This window comes from Haliotis asinina, chromosome 10, assembly GCF_037392515.1.
Source record: "Haliotis asinina isolate JCU_RB_2024 chromosome 10, JCU_Hal_asi_v2, whole genome shotgun sequence".
NCBI classification, from domain to species: domain Eukaryota; kingdom Metazoa; phylum Mollusca; class Gastropoda; order Lepetellida; family Haliotidae; genus Haliotis; species Haliotis asinina.
In genome coordinates, this window is record NC_090289.1 from 39,579,017 (window position 1) to 39,592,072 (window position 13,056).

The 13,056-nt window shown below is 38.8% G+C and overlaps 1 protein-coding gene across 1 annotated transcript in view; it reads left to right on the top strand.

Moving 5' to 3' along the window:
- The first annotated feature begins 282 nt into the window (after positions 1–282).
- Positions 283–13,056, top strand: part of LOC137298687 (uncharacterized) — a 33,644-nt gene continuing 20,870 nt past the window's right edge. Inside the window, exons 1-5 of the mRNA XM_067830967.1 lie at positions 283–414; positions 8,598–8,634; positions 9,880–10,017; positions 10,894–11,024; positions 11,811–11,941. Coding sequence (XP_067687068.1) covers positions 283–414; positions 8,598–8,634; positions 9,880–10,017; positions 10,894–11,024; positions 11,811–11,941 — 569 coding nt within the window. The remainder of the gene's footprint in view (positions 415–8,597; positions 8,635–9,879; positions 10,018–10,893; positions 11,025–11,810; positions 11,942–13,056) is intronic.

Consider the following 13,056-nt stretch of genomic DNA (forward strand, 5'->3'; position numbering starts at 1 on the left):
GATAATTTGTTTCTTTAAGTCAATACCGAAAGGAATCAGAATCTGATGTTGTGTTTTGCGTTGCATGTGACCTTTAAAGGAAGGGGGTCAGGGTAACGTTCCTTTTGGCGTTTAGTGCACTGCTCAATACAGATTTAATGCCAGGCCTCGCACAAAGGCGTCACAGAGACAGCAGCCTTGCCAGGTCCGGATACTTGAACCGGATCTCGTTCGAAGATAAAACACACTTCTCGAGAACTCCGACTTGACGGACACAGGGTTTCTTGTTGACGCTCAGTTGAAATGGATATGGTGTGGTTTGTCCTTTGGGCAATGCTCCCAGTCTCAGGATGTACGGAGCACATACCAATAACGGGAAACTGTTCCAATGACGTCAACGAATATGGGGAGAGATTAGAGGTCTCCGGCAAAAATGTGAGTATTAAAAAGACTGTTAGGTTCATCTAATGATTTGCGGCATAGTTAGACTGCTGATTGGGACAGTTAAAGGGACACTAGCACAGAGCAATTTCCGTGGACTGGTTGGGTTTTTTTGTTATTGTTTTTCTCCCGTGAGTACCCGCATGATATCCCAGAAGTCGTGAGTCGTTCGTGACCTCTTCTGTGCCACCCGTATGCGCAGTTGATAGTATAGGTATAGACTGATCGACAGGGATGAAGTCATTTTTACTTCATTGTGATCAAAACAATTTAATAATCTGCCAGTGGTAGGACTGAAAAAGAACGAAGTCTTTATACTTTGTCTAATAACCCTAATTAGTTTATTAACATACTTGTATGCATTTAATATAAAGTTAATTTAAAAGCACGCGGTCTGCTTATACTTATAGTGAATTTATAACGTGACTGTGACATTGTGTAGATTGCCAAAGTGATACAATTTTCAAACACGCCCTATGCGCTACTTACTGTATGTTATCTGTAATACAGATTCTGCTGAATGCTACAACAACTAAATTAAAACAAAATGCAAATGTTAAATTTAAAACAGACTAAAGATATAGCAACAATTTCAGGCTGTTACCTTGTTGAGGAATGTATCAATCAATATCAACATAAAAGAACGATATGCCATTCATTTGCAGTGGTTAAGAGTGATTCGCACTTCACGACAGGGTGTAGTCAGTATAGATCAGTAAATCTACTCACCTACACCTTTTGACAGATCCATTGTGGAAGATAGAAGTAATTAATCAATCAGTGTGTTATCGGTTAAACCTTTGATCAATGTTTGTTTTTGTAACTCATCTGATAAACCCTCTTGCACAACTTGCATATATCACATAACATGAAATACATTTGCCACTACAGACCTTAATGTATAATGTTGGGTATCTACTCCAGGCAGAAGAAATGCCAAATGGGGACTTTTGTCGTGTAATCTGAGTAGCATTACCACTAATTACACCTGTTACAAATTCATTAATTGACCATCAAGTGAATGAAAGAAACAGTGGCAGCAAGGAAGAAGTAATCAATGTATTGCATGCAGCCTGAAAATACTTATGGGTTGAAACTGTTTTGTGGATACCAGCTTCGTTGTTACATAAGAAATACATATAAGCATTTGTTGTGCACTTGGGTAAATAGGTATATAATCATATTAAGTAAGGACAAGCGTTATGGATGAACAACTTCTTTTCCACAACTTCCCACAACTTCTAGTCAATACCACACAAAGAAGGCAGTTTAATTTTGTACCTAACAAAGTTGTTGTTATTAGTTTACGGATTCAAATACATCAAATGTGTGTTTTTAATTATTATAGATAATAGACCCGGGGCGTAGCTACCCAAAATTACACGTGATATTTCTACGAAAGTTGGACCAACACGCAATACTATCTAAATATAATGTTTTGCAGTCTATCGGACCTATACAAAACAAATGGCTTTTTTTTACAAGACATGGTTACATATCGAGGTAAAAACACAGAAACAGGATCAAACTGGATCAGTCACTATACCATCCAGGCATTAGAAAAACCTACACTGCTGGGATACTTTATAACATCAGACAATGAGTACCAGAGATATTTTCAAATAACGGCATGTGATGGGCATCCACCCTTCTCACTGCTTAGGGTGAAGAAATTTTGCCATTGTGGACAATAACAGTTCCCGTGTCCTTCACGGTCGAGGGAGCAGGTGCTGACCAACTTGCAGCTTGGTTGCATAATTAGACCGGATAGGGATACAACGGGGATAGGTCACTCCCTTGCATTCTTTACCATTTGTACTAATTAACGCGTGTCTCGTCATGCTCCAACGCACACAGTGACCTGGCTCGTTCCCAGCACAACTTCAGCCAGTTTATTGCATCAATTTTACAATTAATGAATGAATTATAGTAAGACTTAAGAGCAAGAATTATCAGTGAATGAATGAAAGAAAGAAAGAAAAAAGATGTACATATGTGTATGAATGAAAGCATAAATGATAATGAAAGGAATGTGCGAAAGACGTTTTTATCGACTTAATCTAGCCAACCGGTGAATCGAGAATGGAAGCCAGTGACCTGTCACATACTTAACTAAACTACAAATCTACTGTCCCAATATTGACATTAATACTGACGAGGCGATACATACGTCCAGTGGCTTTTCGAGGCGTTTCTTCTTCCTCTCTATACAGGCTTCCTGTTGGAAATGAGCACCTGTCCACAAGTAAGTTAAAAGTCACATGCAACCAAAAAATCAAAGATAATTATCACTTATTCATGACATATGACATATAATATACACTGCTGTTTGTTAAAAAAACCCTAAATAAACCAAATAATAAGCGCACAATCGCGATTCAAAAGTGCAATATTTCGCACTTGGGCTTACTTCCCTGGAAGCGAAGCCCACGGGAGACCGAACCCAGTCATAGCGGGTGGATGTGCACTCAAGTGTAACGACGGCGTCCGATTGGCCGGTTCATTTGCTGATACGTTGAGGGCTCATTGTGTTTACAGAAAGACAAGGCACCAGAAAGTAAGATTCTTTGTGGATAACAATTTCTTTTATTGTGCTTGATGAGTCGTTTAAGTATGGATTCATATACCGTTGTCAAACAAAATCATATACACTAGCAGAAGTTGTTATCCATAAAGAATGTATATAGAGATGTTGGGTTTTGTATGTTCTCTGAATTTGCGTTAATTAGCTAAAATGAAAAATGGTTGTACAACGGGGTCAGATTAGAAACAACTACGTCATATAGGTACCTGGGTGTACATTTTACACAACACCTCTCATGGACACTTCACACATCACAGGCATCCTTGCAAGCAAAAGAAAATACTATCAGCATAATGAAAAATGTACGCGTTTTAGGTGACTTGTCATACAAATCACTCTTCAAAATATTCGATTAAAAAATAAATCCAATTTTATTATATGTTGCTGAAGTATGGGGCTTTTAAATCATTTTATGTTATCGAAAAAGTTCACTTATATGCTGGTAAGAAAGATATATTTTTGCAAAATTGGTCAACTTCTCTCTCATTATCAAGTAAATGTTTCTACTACAAAATGAGTAAGGATACAATATATGCAGAACACTATCTCTCAATTTTAACAATAAGAAAGTATAAAACCTCACTAGAAAAACTCTGTTGTACCGCACATAGCCTATTTATTGGAACTGGAAGATATCAAGGAATCAAGACAGAATATGTCAAATGTGTAACTTAAATTGTATTGAAGATGAATTATGTGTCTGTCCAGCATATTTACCTTTACGTAAAACATATATGAATAAATACTACTATGTACATCCTGAAACATTTCAATTTATATCACTTATGAACAATGTTAGTAAGAGAAACTTAGAAAACTTTTCCATCGATATCTAAAAAGCATTTAGTCATAGAAACAGCGTATTGCTACCCACAGATGATTGATGTAAATGTAAATTTTGATTAGTACTATAGGCCTGTGGCCTTTGAATATCAAATAAAGATTGATTGATTGATTGATTGATTGATTGAATTTGCGTTCGATCCAATCAAAAATGATCTCAGTAGAGATGGTAAACTACTGCGTGGCTGGAATCTGTCATTCGTCCAAGTAAAAAGCAGGACTTGAAACTGACTAGTGTTTAAACCAGTTTCCGTCAGATCCAGTCATCCGAGAAAAATGCATGTAGTTTGTTTGCAACCCACATACATAAAGACATGTCATGTGTACAAGTATCACACCTGCCTAATTACATAATATGGCAGAGACAGGACTGAGGTGCAAAGTTTGTGATTGATTGGATCATTAGATGAAGCGATATTTATATAAACAAAACCCGGGTTCACATGCATTTCATGCCAAACTATATTGGTGCTGCCTTTCAGGACACCCTTCTTTATTCTTTAACATGTCCCAACTATGATGCTATAAGAAACGATTTATTTAATTTCCAACATGAACATAACATGAATGTATAGAACCGTATTTGGGTCACATAATAAAAATTACTATCTCCTAATTAGGACTTAATATCTCCTAATTAGGACTTAGTATGCTCTTGGATGAAGTGATGGGTAAAAGCATAAGAATTTGTTTCACGTTGGGCTTCCAGTAAATGTTGGCTTGTTTGGTACATGTAAATAGCATCATTAATTGAAAAACACGGTGCGTCGTTTACTGTATTTAGTTGATGCCCCGTGCATTACCCCCAACCCAAGCACAGAATATCTCTGGTGGTTAACAGATTAGTTCATATAGTTTAACACAACATTGGTTTTCGCTTTACCAGCGTTATCAGTGAAAATAAGATAATCCTTTAGGGAAATTAACCTGCTGAAGTAAAGTGCATGTCATAACAATTTACAAATAATTTCCAGTCCTGTCGATCTTCGGCTGATCATGCCACCTAATGAATGAATTATTTCCCCCAGACTGCAGTCCGAAGATCATTGTAAACATATGCATAAATTATTGACAGCAACATTACCACAGCAATATATCTACAATACAGTCATATAGTCCTATATAACCATGCCATATGTACAAAGAATGCAAGGTTTAGAGAGGGAAGCAATGAATATAAGTATTTACAGAAGAGGACAATCATGCATCTCCAGGACATTTCATCAATATCGTTCATTACTGGTAGTTCACCCCCAGAAAACAGTGACAACATTTCACCTTCAGATAGTAGTTCTATTTGTACATAAACATCCACATCAAGGAGATCTAGGAGTTTTGAAAAGAAGTTGTTTCTGTTGTTCATATAGTGTTCACAGTGCAGAACTATATAGCAGTCATAATCATTACTATATCTTTTGCAGAGTTCACAATATTTTGAGAATTTTCCCCTTGAGCTGGTTTGTACACAAAACAGTAATATATCTTTAAATTGTGGGTAAAAATACATCAAACAATACAATCTATGTACATCAAATTGTGGGTCAGGTGATATCTATTCATGTCTTGTCTTACACACACTTGAGAAACTCATCGTTCAGTTTCAGATTCATTTATACAACTAATAATTATTCTTCGCCATGACGATTTACATGGAAACCTTCCAGACAGTCTGTAAGATAACTGAATAGGTTGTATTTGAAACTGGTTTGAATAAGTGTATCATATATACTATGTGAGGCAGCTGTTCTATTTTGAAAAGTAGCTAGATGTACACAGAAAATATCTTTGGATGAAGAACTACACTTGCTGTTACACAGCTTGCCAAGAAATAACAGTCTGCGTTTATCTATATATCCATCCATGCTCCACAATCCAAGGTTACTTAGGACTGAAGCAGAGGAAAAGCGCTGACCGAAGCCCTGAATGCATCTGGCGAAATATCTCTGTGTACTTTCTACCAAATCATAATCTTTACCTTGACAACCGCAAAAGCTTGTCGGAAGTATCATTCTTTTCCATATTTTAACAGAAGAAGTAGGGTGGAGATCTTTACTTTTTAAACCAAGACTTTTAAGAGACTTTACAGATTGCCGAGCTTTCTGAGAGTATGAACATACTCTAGATGTAGGGGACAGATCAGACGAAAGTAAGACGTCTCCATACTTGACACATTCAATCATTGGTACGTCTGAGTCACCAAATTTGAAAGAATAATTCCCCAGATGTTTCTTATATTTGCAGAAAATGACACAAGTGCTTTTAGAACCATTATACGTTAGACGCCACTTATAAGCATAGCTGTAGACAGTATCAAGTGATGATTGAAGACCTTTTGGAGAAGTAGAAGCAAGTGTTGTGTCGTCACCTAACAGAATACATGGGGGATTAGTGCCACGTACACAAATGCCATTGTTCAAATTTCAAAGTTCACATATCAAATCATTAAGAAAAACGAGAAAAAACCAAGAAGAGCGGACTCTTCCTTGCTTGATAACATATGCATTTGATCTGAGTATCCACGTGCATATACAACTGCGGCGACGGAAAATTCTGACGTGGTTGGAATTCTGCGCAGCTGCCAGGTGGACTTATTGTTACGCAGTATTGCTACACCGCCAGCGCCTCGAGAAGAAGTTGTTTTGTTACATATAGATGAAATGAGTGAAAAACCATTAATATCATTGAGACTGTGGGCATTATCTAAATTTAGCCAGTGTTCTTGCACAGAAACAATATCAACATCATCTGGAATATTATTGGTAATATCTTGACAATTACGTGTTAACCCACGAATATTCCATGATACTATACTTAAAGCCATGATACATAGACAGGCAGGGAGGAACTTACCCATTTTGATATGAATATCCATTATCACTATATTGTCCATAATTGTCCCGTTTCCTCTGTCGTGGTACATAGTCTCGACACATGATGTCAGCAGGCCAGAAGTTATCGTTCATATCTCCAGTGTAGTCATCACACGCCATATTTACCTGCACTGTGTAGGTCTCTGTTCCGTCATGGTGTGAGCGCTTGCATAGCAGTCTCGTGTACGTCACACGCACATAACGAGAGTGTGCATAGTCGTGAATGAGTTTATCAGCCTTTATGTTGGATAACACTACACGTTTAGTCTTTACCATTGGTGCTCCTTCCACCGTAGAGAAGGTTTAGGCCAGGGATTTAATCTGGTACGTTTTAGTTGTTTGCGGTCTGTCTGCGCGTCGGTCCTGGAGAGTGTGGTGAGCTTGTTCTGTACGTTGTACTGGATGATTATATACTTCTCGAGTCGTATCCATGTCCCTTTGAAACACAAGACCGTGGACATTAGTACTGCCTCAGCTTTATCCCTGTCGGAGAGATCAGCCATGTTGGACTGTTTGTTTGCGAGAATATTGTTTCTATCACTGTCACTGTGAACGCTCTTATTTGGCACAGTCTCCTTGCAGATGTTCGTGGGTTCAGTACACGCGGTATTGGCTGTGCCAACATTACAGTTCGGTTCAGTATTGTTCATTGTACAGGTACAAGAGGCACCGGATGAGTCAGTGATGATTACAGGTGAAGCCGGAGTGTTCTGTTTGTTAGAGGTGTATGATACTGGTGATTGAACAACACTCGCATACGTTGACTTTTCCTTACCAGAGTTCCCAAGCTTACTATTGATCGATTTCAGTTTATTGTCCACCTGATAGTTAAGACGCATTATTTGATCTTCAAGGTCATGGATTTTGTCTTTCAATATCTTGTTGTTTTGGGAACTCAGCTTCATTTCCACTCTAAGATAAGTCTTTGTAGCCTCTGAATCTTGCAAGCGCTGATTTAAGTCCTGAATATGTTTGTCTTTCCCCAATTATTTTACTCTTCCGAGATTGATCTTGATTTAGTTTATCTTCTAAATTCGAAAGTCTTTTGTTTGTTGCATCCTGATTTTGTGAGACACATCGTTTTAATTGTATAATATGAGTCAGTAACAGATCAAGTTTATCTTTGTCACCTTGATGTGTTGTCTGTGGAGTTGTCCGAAGAGTGTTGTCCAGTTGTCTTGTCTGTTCTTCCTCTGTATCTTCACCGCCAGTACCAATGATTGACAAGTACTTGGTATTTGCTCTGCTCAGGACCTTATTCTGAATCACGTGACCAGGAACACCACCCTCGATGAAATGATAGAGATAGTAGATGTCATGGGTGTATCTATCCAGCATTGTCACTGTTGTCCCATTGGTTAGTCAGCGTCTGATTAACTGTCTTTCCGGGAAATCGTGACAGCTTTCTTTTGCATCCCACTGAACGCCCATTTTGGCCGATGTGAGTTATTTCGACATGTGCTTTTTGCGGTTGTGTACATTTTAGGGATACAAAGTAACAACCTATAAAGAATTATTTTATTTCCGACAGTACTTTTTTAGTGCTTGTTCGAGCACTGATGTCATCCCCTCATAGCAAATTGTTGGTTGGTAAATCAGATATCAGATGTAACAGTTTCTCCTGGAAAACTGGAAAACCATTTCTGCAGAATAAGCATTGTCACTTGATCGGCTCTGGCTACTCCGCTAGCGTGACTGCCCTTGTCCGAGGTTATGAACCATTTCATACAAATGATTTTGGAAAAAAGTACATTTATTTGAAAATACGCTATGTGTTTAATACGTTTTTGTTGAATTATCGTTTTAGTAGAACATATATCATTTCTTATAGATTAACTTGAAAAAATTAACAGATGAAATGCTTATTATTCTCTTTTCAGAAAACCCACATTACATGTAACGTTTTCAAGTCAGAAGGTAAGTTCCCAATTACATGTGTCGTTGTTTGATACCCATGTCTGTGTGCTCACCTGGTTATTGCTGAAATATTGCTAAAAGCGGTGTCAAACCAAAAAGACTAACTGGCACATTTACTCTCTCGAAAGACGAATCGTAAAGATCGGCGTTGGAATTGATCTTCAGCAACCCGTGTGTGTCACACGAGGCGTCTAACGGGATCGGGTTGTCAGGCTTGATGGACACTTGTCATCGTATACCCATACCGTAGATCAATGGGCATGCTGTTGGTCACTTGACAGTATGGTCCAGACTGGATTATTTACTGACCCGTGCCATGTATCTAGAATATTGCCGAGTGTCTTTAAACAAAGAACCCCCCCAAAGAAAAAAAAATGCTTGAGAATCGAACAGCTCTTCCTTCGTCTCCTGTCACAACCTTTTGATAAAGTGGATCCCCGAAGTTTATTTTCGGGAGTACCCCCGATAGGAGCCTTGACTTGCCAAGGACTAGACGGAATGGTTCAACTATATTTCAGTTAGCTGAGTTCGACGGTCACGAAACCCGTGAAAGTCCCGGGGCAGAATAGGCCTTCAGCAACCCATGCTTGCCATAAGAGGCGACTATGCTTGTCGCAAGAGGCGACTAACGGGATCGGGTGGTCAGACTCGCTGACTTGGTTAACACATGTTATCGGTTCCCAATTGCGCAGATCGATGCTCGTGTTGTTGGTCACTGGATTGTCTGGTCTAGACTCGATTATTTACAGACCGCCGCCATATAGTTGGAATATTACTGAGTGCGGCGTAGAACTAAACTCACCCACTCACTCATTCGAAGGTCTTGATAAAACTAAACCAAATTCTTGGTGCTGCTTTAACGTTCAGTACAGTATATGCACTATATTCTGAAGGAAACAAAAAATAGGAACACAGCTTCATCTCAGTGTTCCTTAATTTAATCTCAGATTCTCACCCCCTCTTTTGCAAAGAACAAATCAGTAGGTAAACTATGTTGGTCACGGCAGTCCTTGGATGGGTGATCGTGTCAACCACTGCGAGACATTAGACCCGCATCACACTCAAGCCAAGTGAGTTTATTCAAAAATGGATCTTTTCAACAAGCAGCGAATGGATACCTGGTATTCATATGACTGTTTGCCTTCAAGCATCTCCAAGGCCGCTTGAGTTAACGGGGGTAAAAATGTCTTACATCTGTAACATCTTTGAGATGGCGCTCTAAAATATATGATGTATTCTTTACAGATTGCGGGCTACTTCCCCCCAGGTTTTATGGGGATTCCATAGGGAAACCAAGGCAGTTCGAGGTCAGTTACATAACGGTAAACCGTACTGTGGGAATTGTCCCAGTGGCAGTTTTCAAATGGAAACCACCTTATTCAGGTAAGCAGTATATACGTTCTTAGGGTGTGGTCTCAGATGTGCATTACCAAAATATTTCTTGAATAAGCACTGTCTTATAGGTTAGCCTTTTTGTCCATGCAAGATCAATAGCTAGGAACAGCCTCCCTCTGAGCCTGAGAGACTGTTGTCACTTTCAGACCTAAAGACCCAATCTATAAACACATATGTTCAAGATAGCCTTTCAACTGAAGCTCTTTGCCTTAACTGCATTTTATTTTGTGCTATTTGAACATGCTTAACTATGGATATATGCGCGGTGCAAATATGTTATTATTATTAGTTATAAATTGATAAGACTTAACGAAATAAATATGTCTATTTATAAAGTGGCATACTTATTATTAATTCATCAATGGTCGATGATATGAAAACATATTTCCATGTAGGGATCTTGGTAGCATCACTCTCCGTCGTACATGTACTCGGTAACGAGGACAGAGACCGCGGAGCGGAAGAAATATACAGTTACATATTTCCGAGCTGAATTGATTTGTTTGAATTTTTGTTTCACTTAATAGATATATACTTCTATATATTTACTCTTCTGATTAATAGCTCACGTTCACACGGGTGCCAGTGTGCTCCTGAGATTTACGTGTCCCAAATTGAATAATTGTGATCCGTCCAGCCATAGACCGCGTTTTCACCATTTAGACATATGTCCTATTCTTTATCAACATTTATTTTGTGAATACTGTCCATGGAGATGATATTCAGATGCATGACGATGTCAGATCACTGCCGTATTTGCTAGGTCTAGGCTGTCACCAGAAAATAATATTAACAGTGATTCTGATGGTGATGGTGATTATTGTGAAAATGATAAATTAATGATAATGATCATGATGATTGCAGAAGTAGACGCTATGCATCTGAAAGGGTTCCACTTGGAAATAAGGAAACTTCATGGACTAGCTGAACATCCCGAGACGTCCTGTCGAATATTTGATCTCACAGGAAATACATTTCAGGGAAGTGATAACAATGTAAGTTATCGAAGATCTGTTTGTTTATCTGAAATAATGAGGTGGCTGTCGTACGCCAGTGGTGACAATATCTTTTTTAGGGCGGTGTGTAAATAGTGATGTCATGCAGGTGTGTGCAAGAAGCATGCTTGCCACCCTGGACTTCGCTGCAAGACAGTCAGCCAGGTCGTGGTCAAATCTACAAATGTACATGTATGTCTTCGCGGAACCGCGAGAGTGAGTGAGTGAGTGAGACAGTAAAGTTTAACGCCCATGTTTGCAGTGAGACCACTCCAACCATTCTCAGTCAAAATCTACCTGCAACTTATGAGAAGTGCAGTGTGTTCGTGTGTGTCTGTCGAAGTTGTAACTTGCAAAAATAATGACCAGTTAGGTTAAAGGCACAATGTTACAATTGCTTTGTTTTACAATATTACATCATTTTACAAGGTACAACTTCCACAGACAGACACGAACACATGCACATTCCCTTTAGCTTTCTATTGCTACAGTAAAACAATTATTAACCCTCACGGCTTGCCTGAAATTGATAACTGAAACGAACAGCTTCCTGACAGAATTGCCATATTTACATTGTTCCGTACAACGAAAACTGTCGCACATGGTGCTGTCGGTGTGTGCCGAACTGGTTTCAAGCACAAGCCTAGGCTTTGTCAAGAGCTTCCACGGTACATAACTCGCTTGGAGTAATGTTTGGCCTGTAGAGGGCGCGAGAGTCGATATAATGCAACATTGCTTTAATTAAATCGAACTTTTTTATCTTCATTTAGAAAACATTTGTTTCAGCTGAAGTTCTCTGTAATATTTCCCGGATTGGGGACAGGACCAGACAGTCAGTATCGGGCCACGGTATGCTCACTGCCTAGCAAGACCCACTGCCTGAGAAACTTTTTCTCCCTACCGAAAGTGCAAAGTAAGTTGATTGTGCACTTGTGTTGTTTTACAACTCCACCAGCAGCAGTATGTATGGGCTCTGTAGGTAATCGTGACTGGACCAGACAGTTCAGGTACAGACGTCATGAACATCACTCTAAACAAATGCGACACGATGACATGCATAGCTCAAGTCACCAAATGAATCTCCTTTTACTGTAAGCATGGGTTGCTGAAGACAAGGTCTAACTCTGGTCTTCCTGGTATAGACCAACAGGAGATGTAGGTAATACCGGGGATGCATCGCGGCACAGTAGCTGTCCTCCACCGCTGGTCTATCGCTGAGATGTACCAAAACTGTCTCGTTTTTCCACAATTATGTATTTCACATTTTAGTGGGAAGTGAAATTAGAAATATATTTGTATGAAGTTGTTAGTAAAATCATAATCTCTTCATGTTAAATGGGAACTAATAGTTATAAAAATGTCTACATTGAGAAAAGAAAGGCACAATATTATTTCTTGTCGTGAGTCAATTTCTGTCAGTTATTGCTAATCCGACGTTGATACATAGCTGCAGGTATAAAAATCGATCAACATCGACGAATGTAAGAGGTTTGTAAATCAGTATGAAAATCAGTTTACCATGCATTATGTGAACTGCATTACTCTCATGTATAACATAGCTGAATAATATTTGATGTAGGCAGCACATTTCTTTGCAAAAAACCCAAACAATTCACGGTTCTGTTTTTCAGTAAGGTGAGAGGGATGGCAAATCGCTGTGGGTAAAAACGTTTTTGTACTGAATACCTTGCACTATTTCATCGGTTTGCGAAGAATTCTTTTATTTAAAAAATGGTTGAAAAATCCGAGTTAAAGATGGCTGCACGGCATGTTGCGTTGGTCCTCATTCTATAATTTCTGAACGAATGAATGCATTATGTTAGAGGTACAAAATGTACATATGTGTGCTCTCTGTCTCATAACGTTCATTCACCTGATAAATTTGTCAATGTATTCTTCGGAACGCGTGTTCTTCAAATTAAAGACGTTAGCATCCATAAAACTCTCCTCGTTATGTGCATCGCTTCTAAAGACGAGGGCCTAGATTTTCGAAGCTCTCTTATCGCTACGATAGTCGTAAGTTAATGTTAAT